This window comes from Eulemur rufifrons, chromosome 17 (genome assembly GCF_041146395.1).
Source record: "Eulemur rufifrons isolate Redbay chromosome 17, OSU_ERuf_1, whole genome shotgun sequence".
NCBI lineage: Eukaryota > Metazoa > Chordata > Mammalia > Primates > Lemuridae > Eulemur > Eulemur rufifrons.
In genome coordinates this window covers 28,574,708-28,595,801 of record NC_090999.1, presented here as the reverse complement: position 1 = coordinate 28,595,801, position 21,094 = coordinate 28,574,708, and the positions used below count along the sequence as shown (strand labels likewise).

The 21,094-nt window shown below is 38.5% G+C and overlaps 1 protein-coding gene across 4 annotated transcripts in view; it reads right to left on the bottom strand.

Moving 5' to 3' along the window:
* The window catches only part of GHR (growth hormone receptor), a 244,667-nt gene that overhangs the window by 198,708 nt on the left and 24,865 nt on the right, over positions 1-21,094 (bottom strand). The window contains exon 2 of one of the 4 annotated variants that reach the window (XM_069492797.1): positions 19,891-20,035. The exons of 2 other annotated variants lie outside the window; for them this stretch is intronic. In XM_069492797.1, the coding sequence (XP_069348898.1) occupies positions 19,891-20,023 (133 nt within the window). In that variant the 5' untranslated portion in view covers positions 20,024-20,035. The remainder of the gene's footprint in view (positions 1-19,890; positions 20,036-21,094) is intronic. One more of the 4 variants, XM_069492798.1, reaches the window with a different exon arrangement.

Sequence of the window (21,094 nt, the reverse complement as noted above, 5' to 3'; positions counted from 1 at the left end):
AGGTTTAGAGTTCAAAGCTAAATACAAAGGGCAGTTTATTCAGCTGGATATATCCAACACTGCTTTCAAATATTTATTTTATGACTTTGCCCTATTTCAAGTCTTATTTATGAAGACGAATGGCTATAATTCCTGGATATGGAGCAAAGAAAAAATAATTAGCAAAATGCCCAAGTCCAGAATCCAGACTGATGAAACTCCAGTGATAATTCATATCAATATGCAGTGAATTCTAAAGCAAATCTCTACACAATAGAATAAAAGGAGGCAAAATGATGAGCCTATCAATTCCTCTGTATGAATAACTTAAAAAATTGTTTTGCAGTTATTGCATTGCCAAAAATATGATGCTCAGAAATGACAATCAATGCATAAGACAAGTTTGTGTGTGTGTGTACATGTGTGTTTTAAAGAGGTTAGGAGAGAAGAAATAAGTTCTCTACTTAGTTACTTAGAAATTATTAAGATCAAGATGTTATCACTCCTTATTTATGTTTCTAGCAGAAAAAGTAAAGGAATTCTTCTTTATTTCAATTCTATATTCTACTTCTGTTTTCACCTAGCAAATTATCATTTTATTATGGTTATGATCAGATGTTGCCAAGAGAGTTAGAGAGTCCATTATCAAACTAAAAGCTATTTTTTAAAAAGAAATAGGAAAGAAGTAAAAAATAAATTAAAGAAAAAAAGACTAGTAGGAATGAGATAAGAGGAGAACGGGGAGGCAGCATAGGCTAGAAAGAGAACAAAGCTGAGAAAGGGAGGGGAAGGCAGAGAAGACTGAAGATTGAGCAGGTGTGTACAGGGCAGGAAATGAGAAGTAGAGAAACAGGATGAGGAAGCAGAGAAGACAGATGGTGAAGAACAGAAGGAGCAAGAAGCAGGTGGAACTCTAGATTCCACTGAGAAACGTGGCGTAGTTAAATGTGTGGCTAGATGTGTGGATAGATTGGTACTGGGTAGAATGAAACTGTATCATGTAGTAACTTGATGAACTTGCACAAGTTTCTTAATCTTGGGGATAACAATATAATCTACTTTATACGATTATTGTGAAGAGCAAATGAAATAATCCATGCAAATGTTTGGCACATGGCAAGCACTACCCAATGTTAGTTGTGACAATGCAGATGGTGATGATGACACTGGATCAAGTGTATATGTGCTTGGCTCAATGGGGAGTCCCTAATGAGCAACTCATAGTTTCTGCCCTCCACAAACTTACATTAGAAAGGAAGATAAAATATGTAGACAAAATAATTCCTATTATACAAAATAAGAAATATTTGGTGGGTCTTCTATGTTAATATATATGCTAGAGAGCTCAAAACACCATACACTGAAACTTTGTCATGTAAAAAAAATTGAGAAATCACAATAGAGAGCAGATGAAATGTGAATAAGGTGTTGAATGTTAGAGAGCAAATAAGAATATATTAATAGTAATTGTGTGCATAGTGGTTAAAAAGGTAGGCTTTAGAGTTGCAGGGGTCTGGTTTCAAATTCCAATAAGTCATTTACTAATGAGGTGACTTGGACAATTTTATTATTTCCTGAACTTCAGTTTTCCCAACTATAAAATGGGAATGAAAATCTCTAACTTACAAAATCATCATGTGGGTTAAATAAAAAATATATAAACTTAGCACAGTGTTTTGATAAATGTGATATTATTACTTTAGAGTTTAGTACTATAATTAGAGTTCATAAAGGTTTCAGATACTTTTTTAAAGAAAGCAAATAAAACCAGGCTAACTAAGCTTGAAGAAAAGAAAAAAGAGCCAGAAGCAGGCACCATGGATAGGCGGGTGTGCCACCAGATGTTGGGCACTGGGAGACAGGAGTAAAATCACCTTAAGGGCTGTAGCATCAAAGAAGGTAAGCAGCTGTCCTCAGTTCCCATTGTGGCCAAGATAAGCCAGAAAGAGTTTTAAGTTAAATGTTGACAGAAGAGTTTCATCATTTGCAAGTGTTCGCAGCCACTGATAAATACCATCAACAGTGTAAGCTTTATTTGGAGGGTTGTAAAGATATAGAGGCAATAAACTTTATTAGTATTTTAAATACAATTCTATCTACAAGATGATGGATGAAATAAATAACTCTCTCACTAGGGTTCTCCCACAGCAGAGGACAAATGGTATTTGCCTCTTAGTTAAAATGTACTTTTGGCAAACATCACGGAAGAAAGGAAGAATGAGGGACAAATATGGCCCATTGTCTAGAGAAATGGCATCTATGAATCTGACATTATGGTAGGTCGCCTGGGTTGATGTGTAGCAATTTCTCAACTTAGTCCATTGTAATGGTTTTTGTCTGGTATTGTATTTCATGATTGCTATTCATTTTAATTCTACAGTGGCAGCTAGGCATAATCTTTATTAGCAAATTTGGAAATTGAGACAGAAGGGAATTAAATGTCCAAAATTATCACAAAAGATAGGGCTTTTCTCTGCCAAAACCTGTTTGCCAAGGCTTAAGTTAAAAAAAACATAGTCAGGAATGCTAACAAGTTGTCAGACATAGAAAATACTATTAAGACTACAGGTAGGAGCTAGGTATAGTGGCTTATGCCTGTAATCTCAGCACTTTGACAGGCCAAGGCAGGAGGATCGCTTGAGGCAAGGAGTTCAAGACCAGCCTGAGAAACATAGCAAGACTCCATCTCCACAAAAAACTTTTTAAAAAACTTAGCCGGGCTTGGTGGCGTGTGCCTGTAGTCTTAGCTGCTCAGGCTGGGGCAGGAGGATTGCCTGAGCCTAGGAGTTTGAGGCTGCATTGGGCTATGATGCCACACTACACTCCAACCTTGGCAACAGAGTGAGGACTCTGTCAGGAAAGGAGGGGAGGGGAGGGGAGAGGAGGGGAAAGGAGGGAACAAGAATACAGGTAGGAATAAGCCACGTAAGTATGACTAGGTAAGATTATGACTGAGTATAAGTAATCAAGACTAATGAAGTGATATGAACACAGATGAAAAGTATAAGTGATTATTGAAGGACAAAGCATCCTTAGGCAGCAAAGTGTTTAAGTAAGGAGAATAATCATTAGAATACAAAGTAGCTCTTTGTGAAATGTTTCAAAGTACACTAGTCCTCCCCACTCCTACCTCCAGCTGCTTGACTACAAAGGCTGGAGTGCCTTTGCCTGAGATGTCCATGATACCGCAATGCCTCACAGGGGAACCACCGACTCAGGGCCATGAGCCAGGTATGCTATTTAAATACCTAGAGGAACCATCTCTTATTAGACTACAGAAATGTAATGTGGTGTCTCATTGGTCTCCTCCATCCACCTCCATAAAAAAAAGTTAAACTTGGCTTCTTAATTTTGCTGTCTACAAGCCAGTTCCCAAATTCCAGGAGCTTCCTAGCCAACTGAGTTGAATCTGAAATTGTCAAGAATTTTCATAGAAAATAATTTTGTTTACAGTCGTTAGATGTATCTCAAACAGTACAGTCGAGAAAGGAGCAGTCTTATTGACAAGTAGGGAAGAAATAAAGGAAATAGAGTGGGTGATATAAAAACACAAAGAGAGAGAGGGACTGAAGCAAGGTCCCGAAACAGATGAAATGAGACGGGATAAAAACTTGCGGTGAAAGCGTTCAGCCTGAGATGAGAACAACCCTTCTGTGAAGTCTGGCTCACAGAAGGAGAGGAAGGATAAACATCCAGAGAGGCTTTGTATTGGACAAGACATCCTATCACATAGGATGGCCTAAATCAGTGGCTCTCCAAGTGTGGTCCTCTGACCAGCTGCAGTAGCATCATGTGGCAGCTCATTAGAACAGCAAATTCATGAGCCCACTGAATCAGAATTCCTGGGGAAGGCCAGGAAACTACTATAACAAGCTCTCTATATGACTTTTATACTTGTTAAAGTTTGAGAACTACTAATCTGAATCTTCTCAGTTAAAGCAGTAAACCAGATCATCTGTTGAGAGCAAGAGGGGCGGGTCTGGACTTCAGGAGTAGGCATTTAGAACAGCTGACAGGAGGAATGTAGGATGGAGGTAACTGAGGACAGGCTAGCACTCATGTGAAGTTAGTTAACATATCTTTCTGAATTAAAAGTCTTCTTGTGAGTTGGCTTCTAATTTCTGTGCACAGTAATAAGGAGTCCACCTAAAACTGCATTCTGATTTACATACATAGCTGATTATGATCCTAGAATGACAGTTTGATTACAACTTAGGGACTGCTCATGTATAGAATAAATCAACTTAAGAAAAGAAGATTTAAGAAGACTAGAGGAGAAAATACCCTGGAACAAAGTCATCATGTTCAAGTTATTAAATTTCAGAGCTCATTTTTCTCATCAGTAAAGTTGGATCCAGCATTCACTTATCCAAGTAACAAGGGTGGGGGTAAAAACAAATAAGTACATAAACAACCACAACACAAAGCATATTATGATGAAGGCTCTGAGGGGGGTATTGATGCTTAGAGAACAGTAAGGAATTAGCAATTAATTCTAAAAAAGGAAAACAAGGAAGTCTTCATAAATGAAGGCACAGTAGAGCTAGACCAGGAAGAGTGACAGAAAATTCAACAGATGGAAGACCATAAAACTAGAGAGTAAAAAAGTGCAGAGTAAGCTTAGGGAATGGAAATAGCCTGGCGAGACCATGGAGAAGGGACAAAGTCTCATTTAACTCGAAGATCGATTTTTCAAACAATGTTCAGCACCCTGAAAATAATGGGCAAATTTGATAGCGGAACCAACCCAGTGTGAGAACTGTTTTTTTCATTTTTCAATACCTAGTTCGAAAGTATTGAACTTTAGGTAAAAGCCTTTCTCAGAATTCTTCCTGGCTGGCTGTAAAGTAAAAGAATTAAGGGTATAATTTCCAAAAGGAGTGTCCATCCCTTCCACAGTCCATGCTCCTGACATGGGGATTTTGGGTATTTCTGGGGCCACTTGGCAGAGGGTTGCTTGCCTCTTTGAAAAATACGGCTGCTCAGAGGCCAGAATTTAAATTGATTCCAGCACAGGACAGGAAGAACACACTGCTATCAACTTTTAATTAACCTTTTAAAAGGGGGTCAACTTTTTATTCTCATAGTAAAATTCATATAGTGAATCTCTGGCAAACAGCCCCTGCTAAGAATCCTTTTCCTGTCTTGGGTCATGCCTCAGAGGACCTGAGTGAGCAGAAAGCAGTTGTCTTCTTGAATTTAAAAGCAGTTCTGGGCTCTCCTCTGGGCAGCTTGGTTACACTTAAGACAAAAGAGCAGCAGGCTCTGTATTTCCAGAAGAGATTGCAAAGAAAGCATCTTTTTTCATTTTGATCTGATTTCACATTTCCAGGACTAAGCAGCAGGCTGATCAATCACAATTTCATACTTCCCTCTTCTGGAAAATGTTTATTTCTGATCAGTCACTTTTTACAATGTCTGGAAACCTTCCCAACTAACAGATTTAAAGAGCATCCTAATGGTGGACAGCACCTGTGATCCTATTGAAGGTAAATTATGAGTCATATTTTTAATGAGTTGTTTGCCACACACAAGAGCCTTGAAAATTTAGTCCAAAGAACAGCATTTTGCTGGGTTCTAAGTTCACATGTAATGAGTCACATGCTTATCCATAAAGATGTCTTTTCTGGGCTTTTTAAGGATGTATGAAAACTCTGAAAAGGAAACCATCTCCTCAAGGCAAAGTGTTTAGGATGTACACTTATCAACATGATCCATCCATGTGCTGGCCAACAAGCATTATTAAACACCTACTTTGTGCTGTGCACAGAGGCAACAGTTGTCTGGTTCTAAACACAAAATAAAAATCTGAGTCCAATCCTACCCCTGGAACACAGCTTAGCACATTACAATTGTGGGTTTTTAAACCTTGTGAAGGTTCCTTTCTCTGACATCACTTTAACAGAATGACAGTGTTTGATTTTTGAGAATTCAGATCTGGGCAAATTGATCATATAGCTACTCTTTCCCCTGGCAACCTGTTTTTATGTTAATGACACTATTTTAGAAATAAGAGTTCCCTTTATAAGTTTTTCCCAGCTCTTGCTACATAACTTGGCCTCATTAAATGGACATCACTTTTAGATGTGATTCCTTCCCCTAATATGTTAACTAGGTATCATTCTGGAAATACTTGATATCATGTATGATTTCCCCTTTCCTCAATAATAATTATAAATATCAATAAAACATTCATTTTTGGACACTGTGAAGAAATACATTAGTTCTTGTTGTTTTTACATGTCCAAATAAAATATATCTTTAAGATCTCATAGAATCATAAACTCACAGATGGGGCTGAAAGGAACCTTTATTCACCAAGTCCAGGCTCCTTGGGCAGATTTCTCATTTGCAAGCTGCTGACAACTAAAAAGAGAGTAAGTGTGAATGTCAGTAAGAACCACAAGTGTGAGAAGACATGGAGTAGAAGACAGAACAGACAGACCATCCCTACCAAGGTTTTACTGATAGACTATTAGAGATAGTAACACCGTCAAACAGCATGTAAATTGCCTTAAAGGCCTCAAATTTCTGTTGAATTTCTGTTGGCCACTATTTCTCTCCCAGAAGGGAACTTTAGGAAAAGGCACAATAATTATGTAGAGTAGCAGGGGAAAAGGAGAATAGTTCTCAAATAATTTCTCTCTTCAGTTAGCAGTTTCTCATCATGATTTTCACAATTTGATTCACCATCAATTTGCATTATTTTTAAGAATTCATGACTTTAAAAATTATTTCATGTGATGTATTTTCTCAGTATAGGAAACCCTTTGCAGGGTATTCTTATTTAAAATAGACCTTAAAGAGAAAAAAGAAAGCCCAATTTTCTCCCTGTCAAAGGCTGGTAGAGGCCGGGCGTGGTGGCTCACGCCTGTAATCCTAGCACTCTGGGAGGCCCAGGCGCGTGGATCGCTCGAGGTCAGGAGTTCGAGACCAGCCTGAGCAAGGGCGAGACCCTGTCTCTACTAAAAATAGAAAGAAATTATCTGGCCAACTAAAAACATATATAGAAAAAAATTAGCCGGGCATGGTGGCTCATGCCTGTAGTCCCAGCTATTTGGGTGGCTGAGGCAGGAGGATCACTTAAGCCCAGGAGTTTGAGGTTGCTGTGAGCTAGGCTAATGCCATAGCACTCACTCTAGCCTGGGCAACAAAGCGAGACTCTGTCTCAAAAAAAAAAAAAAAAAAAAAAAAAGGCTGGTAGAAATATGGATCACAATTCACTCTCATTCACCCCATCCTACCATTTGGATTTCTGACTCTGACATTTGGCTGACTCTGCTACACAGGCAGTCTCTGATTTGTTACACATTCCACTCCTATAGCCAGGGGAAAATCCATGTTTTCAAGGGCTAAAACTTACGCAATTTAGGGGACTCCTTTTTAAGAGAAAAACATACATGATGACAAATACAAAATGCCCAAGACCACTTTTATACTGCCCACCAGAAGGGGAAGCAGAAAGGAGGGAAAGTTGAATTGCAATGGTTGAAACACATTATGCTTTGAAGTTTTCACAAAAAGAAAATGACCGTGACAATACATTGCTAGGGTCTCTCCCAGGACTTTGGAAGGGGCCTCTGCAAATGAGGGGTCCTGAGCCTTCAGCTTCTATAGCTTCACAACAAACCTGCCTCTTCACTCACCCCAAATCTCCACTGCCATCATCACAGCCAAACCCAGAGGGAAATTCCAGCCCAAAGATAAATCTAACTCCCTTCACTAGTTCCCCTTCACTCACAGGAAGCCTTAAATTCTCACAGGAGACATAGTTAAAAATTAAGGCCAAAGAAAGAAAAATATATTATAGAAAATTATTAACTAGTTAAAAATCACGAGTAAATAAAGGAAAAAATGCTGTAGAAAATTATAAAATAGTTCCTAAAAATACAGATTTCACTCCTCAGAAAAAAATACCCATTCCTCTTTGATCGTCTTGTCTAGGCATCCTTTTTTGTGGAGTGCACGTTATCAAAATGTTCCTCTTCATGTTCTTAGTGATCAAAATCCACTTCTAAGTTCCCTTTCAATTTTTTTTTAAGTTCAAACAGTGTCTTGCATCATGGTTTCAGACTCAGGTCAGAAAGATACACAGATATGCTTCGTTCAGAAATAACTGGCCAAAGACCTCAGCGTGCTTCTGGGGCTATTTGTAATGTCTCTCACCAAAGGTGTCTTATAAAAGTCCAATTCTGACCACTCATTCGACAGCAGATAGAGCACACCGCCACCCTGAATCAGGCACTTCACCTCCACATTCAGAAGAAGGGCCCTGTTTGCACTGCACTCTACCACAAATTTACCCAATTAGGCTAAATTTTGATGATGTTCTACTATATATCCAGCACAGACCCAGAATGCAAATTCTTTCTATCTATAGAGAAAAAATATTATCTTTGAGCCATTCATACCTTTTCCACTTAGAAACAGCAGTTTCATTCTTGGACTCAACTGCTAATGTGGCAAAAATCATGCTGTCATAGCAATTCACCCAAGCTTAAGTAATACACTGATTTTTAACATTTTTTAGAGCAACCAGCATAGAAGCAGACTGGAGATGACATCCAAGTCATGAAATCACTTAGTAACAATCTTAGAAAACAAGGAACCTCTGGGGCAATCTGGCTGCACCTCCCATCCAGCAGGACTCCAATCCCCAGAGCTCAGAAGCTGGTTCAGCTGTCCTCACCTGAGCACATCCACTCGCAAGGAGCTCCTCCCCTTACAGGGCAGGTGGTTTTTTTAGGCATTGATTCTAATATTTAGAAATTCTTCCATATATTTGCCCACTTGCAGGCCTTAGTCCCTCATGCACCACTCCTAAGCTGAAAGCAGCCAAGAATAACTCTTTTTACTCCACCAGTGAAAACTCTTCAAATTCTTATGGGCTAAATACTGTGCTGCACTTAGGCATCTGATTCTCTTTCTACTGTTTGGCATGATTTCTTGCCCTTTCACTATTCTGGCAACTGCTTATAAATGTTCTCTAATTTGTCAACATCCCTCTTAAAACATCTCATCTTTAGACTTGAAGCCATTAACTTATATGTGGTCTAACTATGAATATTTGTATGGTACACTTCTTTTTGGGGCAATAGCATTTAAATAATGCACAACTGAGTTAACTTTTGGGGGCAACTGTGCCAAATGCTTGGCTTAAATTAAGCTCATGACCAATTACATTTAAAACCAGAACATTCTCTAAGCCAGATTCTCTAAGCAGAGAATATCATCTACACAAGTAAAGCATCTTAAACTGATCATCTTCTAGTAGATGTTTAAAGGATGGAATCCTATAATAATCCCCCACTGACCTGTTGCAGAGTTTGTCAGCCTAACGTCAGCAAACTCATCTTCAAATTCTGCCTAACGTCTACAAGTACCACACTATATGTCAAAGTCCTCCTGTAATTGAAGACTACAGGGTCCTCAATGGAGTGGTCATCTGCCCTCAAAAAAGACATCTCATCTAACTCTGGTTAAGTAAATGTTCTATAAATTTCTTTTATCATTGTCTACACAACTTTAGTATAGGGCCAAGGCCAATAGTAGGCATTAAATAGTTACTTACTGACTAGGCCACTAGATAAATAAATGGTTCCCCCTCTTCCATCCTCCCTTTAATAATGTTGACTGTTTTTCATGAAAGTATTTCTTTACCTATATCACCCTTAAGAACTGTAGTTATCCATGAGGGTTCTGGGCAGTCATAATATTTTTGTCTCTGCCATTAAACAATTTTGTAACTTTAGAAAACCTCCAAAGCTTCTCAAGACCCTTATTTTTCCACCTGAACAACAATGCGAACATTTTGTGTATTATTTAAACAAAGACATGTAGTACTTGTTATGGACCAGGCACAATTCTAGGCACTTAACAAATATGAATTCATTTAAACCTCAAGAAAACCAGACTGGAATTGCTGGATCACATGGTAGTTCTACTTTGAGTTCTTTGAGCAATTTCACTACTGGGTATTTACCCAAAGGAGAAAAAAGACATTCTATAAAAAAGAGATCTGCACTCAGTTGTTCATAGCAGCACAATTCACAATTGCAAAGATGTGGAAACAACTCCAGTGTCCATCAATACATGAGTGGATTAATAAAATGTGGTATATGTATACCATGGAGTACTACTTAGTCACAAGAAACAATGGTAAATTAACACCTCTTTTATTATCCTGGATGGAGCTGGAGCCTACTCTTCAAAGTGAAGTATCACAAGAATGGAAAAACAAGCACCACATGTACTCACCATTAAATTGGTACTAATTGATCAACACTCATGTGCACATATGGAAGTAACATTCATAGTGTGTCGGGCAGGTGGGAGCAGGGAGGAGGGGATGGGTAAATTCATACCTAATGGGTACAGTGTGCAATGCCTGGGGGTTGAGCACACTTTTAGCTCCGACTGGGCAGTGCAAAGGCAATATATGTAACCAAAGCATTTGTACCTCCATGATATTCTGAAATTAAATAAATAAATACATAAATACATACCAGACTGAGGCACAGAAGGGTTAACTAACTTGCCCAAGGTCCTACAAGTAGCAAGTGATGGAGCTGGAATTTGAACTAGACAGTCTGACTTTTGCATGTGTGTTAACCACTAGGCTCTCAAATGTTCTTTCTACATGTTCTGACAGCATAATGTTTGGGTAGGAAGGAAGATCTTTGATCACACTCCTTACATCATAAGTGATCTCTTAGTATTTCAAAAACTGCTTGATTTTCCATTAGTTCCTCAAACAGTAGTCTCTCCTTCTGATTCACATATTTTTAAAAGTTACTAACCAAAGGACAAATCACTCAAAATATAGCACCTTGAACATAGAATGGATGCAAATGCCTTGAATTGATTTGGATTCTTTCCAGTCACAACTGTTGGAAATATTTACCTGAAATGCTAAGGACTATGAGAGCCAGTTGACCTATTGCGAGAACAGCAGCAAATCAAAAAAGTGCTACACCAGGCACCAGGAATCTGAGGGAAAAGGAAAATCACACTTCCTCAGAAAAACATCGAAGTGCAGGCTGTTCCAGAGCTCAGCACTGGCCCAGTTGAAGGTAGGAACAGAAGGCACTCAGATGTTTGCAGGCAGTTTACCATAGTGTAAATAGTGACTTGTACCCTCACAAATAAGAAAATTCTGAGGACCTGCTACCTTGCTGTCGGCTTCTCCACACACACACACACACACACACACACACACTCCCAGGCAGGGTCTGCTGGAGTTCAGCATTTCTTTGATGCCCAAGACTGTCTCATTGCACTTATTCCAAAGGGTCAGTGCAATGAATTTTTTTTCAAAATAATTACAGCCAGGTCACAAAAGCTATAAATTAACAAACTCCTTAAGAATGCGGGGTTATGGGGAAAGAAGGCAAAGCAAGTAGGAAGGCAATGCAGTCACAGAAGCAGCTCTCTGAGCGGTATCTTTTACTCTAAATTTAGATTCGAGTGGAATTCGGTATTCCTTCAGCTGAGTAAGAAACACCTGAGCACTATCTACAGCCAGATGCCCGAGGGGAACATCTCTATTTCACAACGGACCTCATAGAAAGCAAGATCTTTCAGCCTAGAGCTGGGGGCTGTGGCAAACTAGTCTGCAAGTTCAGAATTTTGCTCTGGAAAATTTATATCTGGAAGGAGTTCATGGTGATTAGTGTTAATCATCAAGAAGGCCCTGATGACCTTCTGAATGACCAAAAGTCAAAATTCATTTGAATGAAGCAGCACTGGACATAGCAATAGAACATCTGCATTCTCCTAATGTTATAAATAGAACAATCCACCAACATTTTGGAGGAAATCTTTTGGGAATACAAATATGAATTTGGATTATCACCTTTGGCTAATTGAAATATTCTTCTGATAGATGAAAGAAAGGAAGAGAGAGCAGTTAATAATTGCAAGACATGATTTTAAGCAAATAATTGTATGGCGATACAGACATACACACACACACACACACACACACACACACACACACACGCTCCTCCCCACCATCATCCCCATTTAGGAGGTCAGACTGTTAGGTTATTGTGACTGGGTAACTCTTGGAATGGTTTTCTGAAAAGACAAAAATGAGTATTTGTCCCCTGGGAACTTTCCAGAAAAAAAACTCATACACTGTAAATATCAGTAAACGGCTAGAAAATAAAGAAACAGCCCAGGTAAAGTCCAAGCTTGAGAACTCAAACATAGCTTATGCTTCTCGCTGGTACAAGCAGCTCCATTTCCCAGTTGTCTGGGTGATACAGATACCACAGGAATTGAGTCCAAGAATGTCCTGGGTCTCTGGGTCTGAGGAGTCTGCTCTCCTCTAGGCACTGCCCAGTGTCTGCCAGACTGGCTGGTCCTATTGTCAGGGGAATCAGAGTTCTGGGAAGATGCCTGAGTACTGGCCAGAGGGGAAGGTCTCATGAAGGTCTAAGACGAAGGGCTTGGACACGGTTGGCACAGGCAAAGGTGGGCAGGAGCAACAGCAAGGAGAAGGCAGGCTTTTCCCCTACCACCATTTTTTGGGGGTGGGGGGAGGGGTCTTCTGACATCTCCTCCAGTACAGGCTGAAACAAATAATGGATTGGTCTATCACAGTGGAATATACTAGAAGTGAGAAGGATGAGGCCTGGATCTCCTTATCTGTAAAGTGGGAATAATTATCCTGTCTCTTCTATCCCAATGTGTGTGATCCACCCCACCACTATACTGCCTCCTTTATCAACTGTTTATAGCCTATACAAATATAAGAAGTGATTACCTTCTTTTCTCACTTCCCATAAGGCTATCATAAGTTCCCAGGGCCTACCTTTCCCAGTGAAGAGTGAGAGAATGCAGTTTGCTACCAGTAAGTAATAAAATAAACAATAACTGTCTTGTCTCAAGTTCCCAAACTGTATCTCTTTCCCCGAACAAGAGAAGCTTCTTTCTATTAATAGAATAATGTTATCTGGAACTACCTTTCAATGTGTCATAAAGTCATAATTAAATATAATTCCAGTTTAGAGACTTTAGAAATTCATTTTGAAATTTACCTTGCCTGACATTTACAGACATATTTTTAAAAAATCTGTTCTTTAAAATCATCACATTCCATGTAAGAAAATCAAACTCTTTCTGTCCAAATTGAGCATTCTGGCTTTGCCAATTTGACGGCAGCCTCTGGGCCCAGCTGTGCTGCTTTTCCTCTTGATTCAGAGGCTTATTACTAACCAACTATCCCACTGCTTTTCATAAGAGATTACGTAGATGACAAGGAGCCAGGCTCTGTGTCACATAGCACCAGCCCCCCCAGCACTTTGCAGAGTGATCATTCTCTGTCTTCAGGATGTTCACAGAGTTGCTCAGTTGGCAAATTTTTCCTTGAAGGAGAATCTCTTCCTGTTTCATTTCTTCATTATTTTCCCCTGAATAAATATATTCTAGTGTATCATGTCTGTCAGTTTAGTTCATTCATTTGGGTTACAATGGCCTAGTTTCCTCTAATCTGGAAAGAAAGTCAGATTCCCTTCCTTTATTTGGAGTAGAGAAGACAGAAGACACTCATAATGATAGACATTCGTAAGTGCATTCTATGTGTGTGTACAAGCATGAGTGCATGCACACACATAACCTTCCATAATTTAGAATATTAGCTTGGCCCAAAACTCTAGAATAAAGCTCTGCCTACTTCAACCTCTTCTACTGCTTCATATACTTAACAGAACTGACATGGCTGACACTTCCCTAGTTCTTTTCCTTCTTTGACCCCCTCAGCTCACACCTGCAGGATGGATTCATGACCCTCCTACTGCTCCACATGTGCCTCTTTTTTCTCTCTTTTCTTTTGACTAGGTCCACTCTCTTTCCTTCCTATCATCTACCACCTTCCAGAGATCTCATTCACACTGTGCCTCTGAGCTTTGCATGTGGGTGTTTCTGATGACATGGCCCCACTGCCAATTCTCTAAAAATTTAAAAGTAAAAAGAAATAAACTTACAACTCTACACTGCAGATAAAGCAAAAAGACACTTTCAATTAAAACATAAAGAAAGAAAACTAATTTTTGAGTCAAAAGGAAGCTCCCATTCACCATTACATCCTTGGCACTGAGAGCGGTAACTGCATGTCATAGATAATAAACACATCCCCTTGAAAACACAGTATGGAATGATGGACAATGGAGACGTGGAGGGGCGAGGGGGGTGGGAGGGGATGGATGAGGCGAGGTGCTTGGTGTTCAACGTGCATTGCTCCAAAGATGGATGCACTGAAGGCCCTGACTTTACCACCATGCAATATAGTAATATCAATGTAGCAAAATTACACTTGTATATCATGAATGTATACAAATAAAAAATAAAGGAAAAAAAAACACATCCCCATGAAAATTATTGAGGAGCTCCAAGGACCAGTCAGAAGCAGGTAGCAGACAATGAAAGCAAACTGAAGACCTAGTATCTAGTACCAGCTCTGGATGAATCAAGTTATGTGGCTGTAAACACTTTCTTTCTTTTTTTGGTAAAATCAACTTAAAAATTCTATGATGATAAAATATGTGAATCATAGCTAAAGGCAGAAATGTCTCTGAAGAGGTTTGTGGTCCAGCCTCCACCTCTCCCCTTTATTTCATATTTCCAAAAAGATGACTGACTATCCCATTTGAAAATTTTCCAGGAACACATCTGATTTTCCTATTGTCATCTACATGAAGATTTTAGAAAAAAAAATCATTCTCAGCTTTAACCTAAAATCTGTTTCTATGTTTATATTGCTGCTAATCAATTTAGGACTTAAATATCCAATTATAAAATTCCACAATCCTCATAATCTTGGGATGTAATTTTATTTCCAATGCAAGTATTAAAAGATATGGCCAATAAGGCATAAAAACATTTTCCCTGAAGTTGTATCATTGACTAAATCATTAAGTTTGTCTATTCTGCTTCTCTCTCAATATACATTTGTAGCAAGGCTTGATTAGTATTCTACTAAAAATTACCTGTTTATTAAATTATATCTCATTCACCAGGACTCCTTATTTGTCTTAGTAATTTTTAATGGAAAAGCAAATGAAACATTATTACCTAAATGCTTTAGAGAGATGACAGTAATCTTATTCTAAATTAAATAAAGAAAAGGTTAAATAAATATTATAATCTTTTAGGAATTACAGTATGAGCCTTAAAATCATAAATTTCCCCCCATTTTGGTAACTTGTTCTTGAAATATTTATCAGTGTAATACTGAAACTAAGTTATCATTAATTATTTTCTAGCACTTTTTTGTTTTTCAAAAGTTTAAATTAGTTGAATGCTAATTCCCATTCAGATCTTAATATAAGTATCACATTTGTCTTTAACACATCCTGGTTTTCCATTTCAGTAATGCATTTTAATGCATATCTATATCCCCAATATAAAACTATGCAATAGGAGTTGCTGACATTACAACTTAATATTATAATTTCTGAACTCAAGGATCTCCCACACATACACATACATCCCCGTACAAACACACACACACACATACATTTTGTTGTCAAATACCTAAAGCAAAGTACTCAGTCTCAGAACCACAATAAACCAGAGACTAAGGAAGAAAATTGCTTTCAATAATGAGGGGCTGTAACCTTATACTTACATAAGTCAATTATTTGGATAATCTCATTATCTATTTGAAAACAGACCTTCTGTGGGGGAAAAAATAGTTTGTTTATATATTATGACAGGTGGTTTAAATCTATATCTGAATTAAGGAAATTATTAAAAGCTAAACCTTCCCCCCCTTTCATCTTTTTCTGGGTAGGAAAGTAAAAAAACAAATCCTAAACAAGAACTATTAAATTTCACTTAGCTTCATTTTAATAAGGAGTGACTTCATGATTCCCGCGGCCATGATGAAAAATTAATTATCTGTGACTCACAGAGACACTGAGTTGAGAAACAAGAAAACCAATCTAATGACAGAAACAGAGCTATGACTCGAATCAGGTGGACAAAAGAAAAACAACAAATCAAATAAGCCCTAAAACGGGTAATTTCCACTTTCATTGTTAAACTCATGCACTGTTGATTTGGCTTGGAAATGTGAGCATTAGATTTGATGCTCATTTTTAAGACCCTATTTCCAAAATCTGGCCCTAAACAGTTTCATGAGAATTTGCTTCTTATGGGGCAGTTTGGCCCCTGGGTACTCTGGGTACCAGAGGACAGGACAGGAGACTCGCACACTAGAGGGAGCACATCCGTAACCTCTCAGGAATGTGTGACTCGGAAGCGGTCTCCAAGAGGCAGAATCTTGAAGAAGGTTATGCTCATTTCCTGTGTTTTTCCATTCTTCTCAACTAGTCCCCAACAGTCTCTCCTGCTAGCAGCTGGCTTCCCTAAGGTTAGATGCTCAGGACTCAGTCTCCCTGGATCATGCAATTCTTTCCCCCTTTTAACGTCCCTGTCCATAAACATTAAGAGACCTTCCATGCTGGAGTAAAGTAGGGAGCAAAACACACATGGTCCCACCTTCAGGGTGTGGACAGACTAGTGGGAGGAAGACAAACATGAATACAACATGTGTAGATAAACATAGAATTCTCCCAGCAGTGACTGCCTCAAAGGAGACACTCATGGTGTTATATAAAACCACAGGATAGGGGAATAAAACCCAGGCTGGGGTGGTCAGGGAAGCCCTCCCTACAGAATGACAATTGGGCTGACGGTCATGATGTAAGGGGGTCACAATGGGGAGCAAATGGTGAATTGGGGTCCTGAAAGAGGATAAATGTGGCCACTGCCAAAAAGGAGAATTGTAATACAAAGCTGGAAAAAGACAGACTGGTACTGGACCTTAGAGCTCTTGGGGGAAAATGATAAGGATTTATTCTAAGAGCACTAAGGAGCAACTGAAGAATTATATGCAGATAATGAATTAATGAAGGAAATAATGAAGTTTCAGTTTTGGTAAAGGTCACTCTCATCTACTGTGGTAAACATACAGGGGTGGGGTGGTGTAAAATATAGCCAGCCTTCCTCTTCCCTCCCTCTCCAGTTACAAAGGACATCTGTGTTTCCTCCTTGGTCAGGACCTGCCTTCACTCCCTAGGGCTTCTCTGTCTCTTCTTTTTCCTTATTGGCAAAGGAGGAAAATGTCCATCCTAGGAATGCAAGCATATCCCAGATATTCAGAGATTTACGGAGTCTACAATTTCTCAGCAGCAAAGCATGATTAATGGTGAGATGATGGGCTGCTGAGGACCTAAAGATACATGTAGGAACACGGGAGCCTTTTTGTGGCTCTCAAATGATACCAGATAAATTTCTAGAAGGCCATTTGAAGAAAACACACCAGAGCCCTAATTATGTCAGTTGGTCTTCATTGATTAACAATGACAGATAACTATTTCGTTACCAACAGGCACGCAAATGAAAATCAGTAACATAGTCTTCATTACTAAAATTTTCTGTCTTGCAGATTCCCTATTAATCTATTAATCTATCAACTATTCATTATTAGGAAATGCTCTTTATTGCTTTTGGGTTGATCAATGGTGAATGCAGATTTAACACCCTGCAGATAAAAATGTAAATGTAAAATAAAAAAATTACTGCATGTGAGGTGACCCCTTTGCAGGAAGGAATAAGCACTGCCAAAGGCAAACCATTTGCATAATTAAGATCCAGTCCAAACTTCCTGGAAACAAACTAACTTTAAGTGCCTACTATGGGTCAGCACTATGATAAGCAAAGTACATCAGCAATTTCTTTTAAAAGTCACAAAAAAAGCATTTCACAAGTTGAAGAAAAAGTACTGTGCTTGTAAAAGTATTAATAATAGCTAGTAAAGGCAGAACCAGGATTTGAAATTTTAAGTAACTTACTTACATATTTAATAAATTCAAATAAACTGCTTACATTAGTCTCCTTGGGCTGCCATAACAAAATATCACAGGCTGGGTGACTTGAACAACAGAAATTTATTTCTCACAGTTCTGGAGGCTGGGAAGTCCAAGATCAAGGTGTTGGCCACTTCAGTTCCTAGTGAGGTCTCTGTTCTAGGCTTGCAAATGGACACTTCCCACTATGATCTCATCTTGCAGACAGAGGGAACTCTGGTGTTTCTTCCTCTTCTTATAAGGGCACCAGCCCCATAGGACTAGGGTACCACCCTTATGACCTGATTTAACCCTGATCACCTTCTTACAAGCCCTAATCCCAAATACAGTCACATTGGGGGTTAGGACTTCCAGCTATGAATTTGGTGGATACACAAACATTCAGGCCATAACATGTGGCTAGAAAATGATAAGAGCCAAGATTTGAGCCATGGTCTCAGAAATCCAAGCTGGATCTACTTCTCATGCTGTCTCCCTCAAAGTGAGAGGTATAGGAGTTTGAACTTCAAAAGCTAGAACACTGTCATTAGTGGGTTAAGACAATGGGACTTATTTTTCAAATCTCTAGCCCAACTAGCAAACACAAAAAAATAGCCATTCATTGCATTGTGCTAGCGTCATTCTCATTAATCTCTCAATTTTTTCAGTTAACTATCTTCACGTTGCTTGCAGACTCTTAATATATGAAACTGACTGAAATTTTTCACAACTACACTGGGAATTCCCATTTTGTGTTTCACATCAGGGAGCAAAGTTTAGTAAAAACCTGTGACTGAAACATAGGTAACAACAACTGGCATTCAGCCTTTGGAATGGAGTTTAAACAATCAGATAATTCATTACTATGTTGGACACAATCAAAAGACTAATTTATTAGTGCCAGAAAGCAGGTATTTGGGGTGTGATTTGTATAGCTTCTTGAGTTTAGCATCATTTTCTTTCAAGTTAAACACGAAGATGTTGGAAGCAAAACCCTCTTCTTTAAGCAGAAATTTTCATTAACTGAGTTTAAACAAATAAGAGCTAAAATGTGTATTAATAAGTAACCATTAAAAGACATAAAATTATCCTGAAGTCAACATAAAACCCTAAAATAAATTTAAAAAATATAAATATGCTTACACATTTATAAAATACCATATTCTATATATACTATAACTGCATAAAATACTAATTTTAAAAATATAAACCTTTAAACTTCTTTTTTTAATAAATCTTTAAATAGAGTAGTGGAGATTATAGATCTCAACGTTTATTCTTCACTATCTTCATAAGATTGCTCTAAGGATGAACAGAGATAACTCTAAGACTGTGGTCCCCAACCCCTGGGCAGGTCCGTCACCTGTTAGGAACTGGGCCTTGCATCACTGCCTGAGCTCCACCCTGCCCCCGTCCCAGCCCCCGTCCATGAAAAAATTGTCTTCCATGAAACCGGTCCCTGGTGCCAAAAAGGTTGGGAACCACTGCTCTAAGAGTTAAAAAATATTGGTTTTATATGTGACAGACAAAGAGGTCTGAGCAGGCTGCTTTAAAATAAATGTTTATTTTATTACACAATGTGAAGGGCAAATAAGTTTCTTGGGCAGCGGAAGTATTTAGTGGAGAAGATTAAAATTCCTGGCCTTTTTGTTACTGTTGCCATTTCTGAATTTGCCACATGAATTATGCACAGTGTTATGGTAAGTATGCATACACACCACCGATATATAAATTTATATTATATATACACATATCTAGATATGTATATGAATATACACACATGTATACACACATTTGCACAGAAACTGGAACCTCAAAAGAGAGTGGATCCCTGTTTTCAGTTTTTTACTTATTTAAACGCAGCTATTTTTAAAAAATCAGTAGATAATTATGACAAGCTTGAAACCACACACAAAACAATGAATGAACTCGTAATTTAAACTTCTTGGCAGACATGAGATATTGCCCCCCCACTTTCCTCCTGTGCCCAACAAATCTTTTACTGACAAGTTTTCATGGGCAATACAAGGGGGATTCATTTTATGTGCGAACTTACTGAACAGGCTGAGCACACAGATAAGCACCTTCTCAGCAATGAAGAGTAGAAATGGCTTCACAAGAGAAATGAATCCATCATGTTGTCCATCAGCATTGAAAAGAGCTTGGTAGCAGTTAGTGCAAGACAGCATGGAGGGAGACTGCTGGGAACAAGTAGAAGAATGAAATCAACTCTCAGCCTAGGTTTCAGACACAGAAAAAAAAAAATCTCATCATCCAATCAATCTAAAAACCTTTGGTGGGATTAAATCTCTAAAATGGAAAAATCTCCATGGATAGTTGTCTCTAAGCAAAAGAATGTCCATTTTGTATTCTGTGTCACAATGTGGCTACTAAGTAGTTTTCCTGGTTTATCAACGTCATTTTGTTATTTATTTTAAGGGTGGGGGTAAAATGGCAATAAACTCAGATAAATTCAAGATTTTGGATGTTACATGGAATTCAGTAATCTACCATGTGTAAACAACATCAAAAGACAACAGCAATATATCCAGTAAGTACTTGGAAGGACTAGGAAAAAATTAATATTTAATACAACAGTGTGCTTTGTCTTTGTCAAAATCAATATGCATTTGAATTTACCAAAAATGGCTAACAGAGGTCTGGTTATACAGGTTAATAGATCTCATATCCTTTAACTTTGAAATAGGGGAAATCAAATAACTGCTTTGAGCCTCTATGTTCCTCACCTAAAAAACAGGAATAACAACAACACTTACTTTATAGGTTAGTTGTGAGGAATAAATTAGATATTATATAAATCACCTGCAACACTGCTGGCACATAAAGTGCTCAATATTATTTTTATTATTGCCATCATATATAACATGTATCACAATGTTGATAGTGTAGTATCTTTAATAGAGCAAGGCACAAAGGATTATTCATTTGGGTAAGAGGTCCTACATATTTTCAACTTGTAACAAGTAAAATCCTATTAATTTAAACATACCCACTTAGATCCAATGCCAGGCAGCTCCCAAGAAACCACACGCATCAGACCTCCCTAACCCGGTGCTTGCTTTTGGGTGGACAAGCAAGAAGCCACAAAAGATAGACGCCACAGGGAAGCTGAAGGAGGGCAAGAACCTCAGAGCCTTCCCCCAGCAAATCACAGGAACAAGTGAGCAAAACCTCTAATAATTGCCTCTTTGCTCCCCAGGGAAAGCCAATCGCATCCCAACTAATGATCCAGCTCCCAA